At 39.3% G+C, this 4,521-nt stretch overlaps 1 protein-coding gene across 1 annotated transcript; it reads left to right on the plus strand.

The window, feature by feature from the left end:
- Positions 1–3,278: 3,278 nt before the first annotated feature.
- Positions 3,279–4,319, plus strand: LOC117058949 (olfactory receptor 6F1-like). Its single transcript, XM_033170368.1, has one exon. It carries the CDS (start codon positions 3,279–3,281, stop codon positions 4,215–4,217), a length of 939 nt encoding a protein of 312 aa, XP_033026259.1. The 3' UTR covers positions 4,218–4,319.
- The last annotated feature ends 202 nt before the right edge of the window (positions 4,320–4,521 follow it).

Here is a 4,521-nt window from a genome sequence, read left to right on the forward strand (position 1 = left end):
CCAACAATTTTAGAAAAGCCAATTTGAGTACTTTGTTATTTATACCCATAGTGGTGTTTGATTTAACTCCAAGCATTTTCATTATTCTCTATTAGAAATTGAAATTTCATATTGAAATTTAAGTTAGCATTGCAATCCAAAACCATGGAGAGAATTGACTACAAAAAATATGAAATATCCTTTGGGGGGTTCTATTCCATAATTGCTTGAGAAATTTTTGCATGAATTCCTTGGAGATAAAAGGGAAGCTCTGATTGTGTCAATGATATAAATATACCTTGCTCAGCTGTCTGTATTTCAAGTGCATAGAAGGGCTTTCCTGGTTCGGTTTTAGACTCTGTGAGTAGAAACAATGAGGGATGTAATAAATATAAAGTAGCTGATGACTAAGAGACTGAAAATGTATACAGTTTGTGTGAATTATAGGATAGGTGAGTGGGTTGCTATGAATATTCAAAGTGATATTGACTGTGTGTGGATATGAAAGGATGATGCAATAAATATCTGTGAAGTGGCTTTCTTTACTTATTTTTCTGACAGTTTTTTAAATATTAAATGCATTTGTGATCAGCAATTCATCAAATGGAAAAAATACTACTACTGTAGCTTTCCCTGCCAATAATAATAATAATAATAATAATAATAATAATAATAATAATAATCAAACAACAGAGCAGGGGAACCTTTCTCAGCCCAAGGGCTGCAGTTCTTTGTTTGCAATATGAGAGAGCTACATGCCAGAAGGGGGTGAAACTAGAGACGAAGGTGGAAGAAACAACAGAGGTGACTCTTACTGTTGTAATACATTCTAGCCATGCAAAAGCCTGAGGCTTCTGCAAGGAATCCACTCCTCACATATCTTCACCCTCCACCCATTAAGATAGCTGAAGGACACATTCCAGATAGGCAAAAGCACTCAGGAAGGAACAGAGCAGGGCTAATGGAATCTTGTCTGGGGAAGGACAGAGAGAGAGGTCGGGAGGGTCACAATTGGCCTCTGGGCATGAAGATCAGCTGAGAAGCAGCTCATTTGTTTACATTAAATGTTGGCATTTGTCATCTTGAGAGACAATAGAGTGCACCTCTGGGGGTGATATCTGTGCTGCATTAGTGACTTCCCTGGGGCAAAAGCCTAGGCAGTGTGTACAGAGGTCCTGGGATGCCTAGACAACAAGACCCCACTCTTGGCCTCTCTAATGTCGTCCAAGGGAAAGCAGAGCAGTATGTTTGGCACCAGCTTGGCTGCAGGATTTGCCAGAAGGAGGCACACAAGAACCATCCTAATGTCATATGGGCTCCAGATTTGGGTAGGGTTCACTCCTTAGCCTTTTCTTCTCCCAAAGATACCCCACAAGACAGTGGAGGTTTAGGAATATAGTTTTTCCTATCCTTGAGAGGTACCTTCCCATGTAAATGAGCCCCACCTGCCCCTCACTTCTCTCTATAGCACGCGGAGAAACCTCCTTCTTGACCATTGGACCCACTATTGGTCTCATCCATTCAATCTGCTGGAGCCTGTCTTAAGATGCAGGGCAAGTTCCTAACTCTCTGAGAGACTGAGACCCTTTGGCTACCCTCATCTGGTTTAGCCAGCCAGCTGAAGCTGTTTCTGGGGTATGGCCTCTGTCCCATGCTGATAGCTTCTAGGAGCCACAGGTGAGAGCTGAGTGCAGAGTGGGGATGAAAGGTGGATAAGCTACCCAAAAAGAGCACAATGTGTCTCCTACCAGAGGTACTCCCACCCCCTAACACCCTATACAATCATACATTAAAATGCATATAAAACAATCCTACCAGTGTGTTGGTCAGTGGGAGAAAACTAAAGACGCAAGAGCTGAAGAGAGAGAGAGAGAGAGAAGCAGTATTTTATATCCCCTTTTTATTATTACTATTTTCTTAACAATGTCCCTCTCATGGGATAGTAAGACTTTGTTTCCTTTGGATCCATGCTTTTCCCTGATCCACTTCCAGCATGACCAATATTCTTTGGCATGTCTTTTTGGCAATGGTAAGTTAAGGTTCATGGCAGCCTTTTGGGTGGCCTTATGGAATCTGATCTCACAGTTCAAGGATGCTCCTCTCTCTGTTTCCTTGGAGAGGGAGATCTACATTTCCCAAGGTCATTAGGATTGCAGTCTTAGTGAATTTAGATCAACATTTTTACTGACTAAAGAAGCAGGCACAAGTATGGACATTAGTGGGATAAAAACAGTGTTGACTCTGTACAGGATTGCAACCAAATTCTCATTCTCAGAAAGATGAAGGAAGCATATTGCCTAAGAAAATCAAATAGCTTCCAAGCTCTGTTTGTTTTCAGAACATGTAGAGATAAATTTGATATTGAATCTAACATTTGAGATAAATTTGATATTTAATCTAGCATGTTGGATATCATATATATATCTATATAAACACACACACACAGAGAGAGCACTATTTGTTAAAATTTTGGATTTTGTTTTGAGACCAGACTATACAATATGCAACCTCTACAAACTGAACCCAGAACACAAACTGGAACCAACCAGATGCTCATTTTAAATATTTATGTATTGTTTTATATTATTTATTGCCTTTATACCGCACTTTCCCATCTCATTTCAGCAACTGACCTCAGATAACAGTTAGCTTCATGACTGAGTAGGAATTTGAACCCTGGTCTCTCACTAAACAACACTGGTGCTCTGAATTCCAAACTGAAATGAGAAAACTTATACTCTACCAAGAAAACAACCTTTTGAGTTTCTGCAGCTCCAGGCACTTAACAAAAACGGGTTTTTGCTATGCTCCCATGGGCACATTGGCGCCATTCAGGCAAGCTTGGTGGTCTGTATTCAGTTAGTTGGACCACAAGCAGGAATCGTCAAATCTGTCCATTTTAGTTTCTCTCAGTTTCTTTCTCATATTAAAGTAACAGAACCCTAGTTTTAAATACTAGTAGAATACTGGATATTGTTCTGGTAACATTGTCTCCCAAAATGTACAGGTAGATATAATTCAAAAATGCATGTCAGTTTTTATATTAGCAATGCTGGGGATTCGTTTTAATAATAATAAATATAAAATAAAATTTTTATTTATACCCCGCCCTTCCCAGCCAGAAAACCGTGGTGATGGTCTAGATTTTTTAAACAAAACAAAACAAAACAAAAACTCAATTGAAGTAAATTCTACTAAGTTTGTGCAGGGATTGTCTGTAATATTCATATTGAGGGTAAAGAGAAAAGTTCTGCATATTCATTCAGAATTGTGTTTCAGCAGGTTAAAAAAAAGAACAGATGGGAGAAAATAACAAAGAAGAACAAAATAAATCAAGAGTGATGGAGTTCATTCTGCTTGGCTTCCCTGGGTCTCCACATTTCCAGCTAACAATCTTCATCATCTTTTTAAATATGTACATCTTGACCATTTTTGGAAATTTCTCTATTATCCTTCTAATAGTAACTAATCGCCGTCTCCATACTCCCATGTATTTCTTTCTTTGCAATCTCTCTTTCTTGGAAATATGGTACACAACAGCCTCTATCCCAAAGATCCTGGCTATGTTCCTTGGAAGAAGCAGAAGCATCTCATTTACAGGTTGCACTTTGCAGATGTACTTTATTTTTTCCTTTGGGTGCACGGAGCATTTCCTAATAGCCATCATGGCTTATGATCGGTATCTGGCCATATGTTTTCCCCTTCATTACAACACCATAATGGACATTCATCTTTCTAGCAAGTTGGCAGGAGGCTGTTGGCTTGGTGGATTCCTTGCTATGTGTATACCAACCTATCTGCTCACAACATTGTCTTTCTGTGGCCCAAATGTTATCAATAATTTCTATTGTAACATAGATTCCTGGATAGTTCTTTCCTGCACAGACACCCACTTTCTTGAGATAACAGCTTTTTTCATAGCTATATTTGTCATTGTAGGCTCCTGCGTGACAACCCTTCTTTCCTATTTTTACATTATCCTCACCATCCTACGCATCCCCTCCAGAAAAGGACGACAAAAAGCCTTTTCCACATGTTCCTCACATCTTGCTGTAGTGATTATTTGGTATGGCTCCACTATCTTTCTGTTTGTAAAGCCATCTAAACAGACCTCATTAGAACGGACCAAAGTAGTGAGCATCTTCAATCTTATTGTGGTGCCTCTTTTGAATCCTTTCATCTATACACTAAGAAATAAAGAGGTGAGGGAGGTGTTGAGAAAAGTATTGCACAGGTGATTAACAAAGCTCAGATGTGAAGGGGAAGGGAAATAAATAAATAAAATCTGTATTAGTTGGCCTAGATTTTAGCAGCAGACAGTCTAGTTGTTAAGAGAGATGCAGATGACTGGAGTAAGATTTCTGTTTGTGCACGTGCACACACACACACACACACACACACACTTACTTTACATGTCCATTTGGATATCCCTAGGTGTGTCCACCCAACATATGATTCCATAAAACACCTTTCTATGAGAGTACTGAAACTTTGTGCGTAGAGTCAAACTGCATGTTGTTCGAAGTTTGTGCCTATCAACCC

Source organism: Lacerta agilis, chromosome 14, assembly GCF_009819535.1.
Source record: "Lacerta agilis isolate rLacAgi1 chromosome 14, rLacAgi1.pri, whole genome shotgun sequence".
NCBI classification, from domain to species: domain Eukaryota; kingdom Metazoa; phylum Chordata; class Lepidosauria; order Squamata; family Lacertidae; genus Lacerta; species Lacerta agilis.

Excerpts from the sequence above, each read along its gene's own strand:
- LOC117058949 (XM_033170368.1), top strand. The coding sequence starts at position 3,279 with ATGGGAGAAAATAACAAAGAAGAACAAAATAAATCAAGAGTGATGGAG.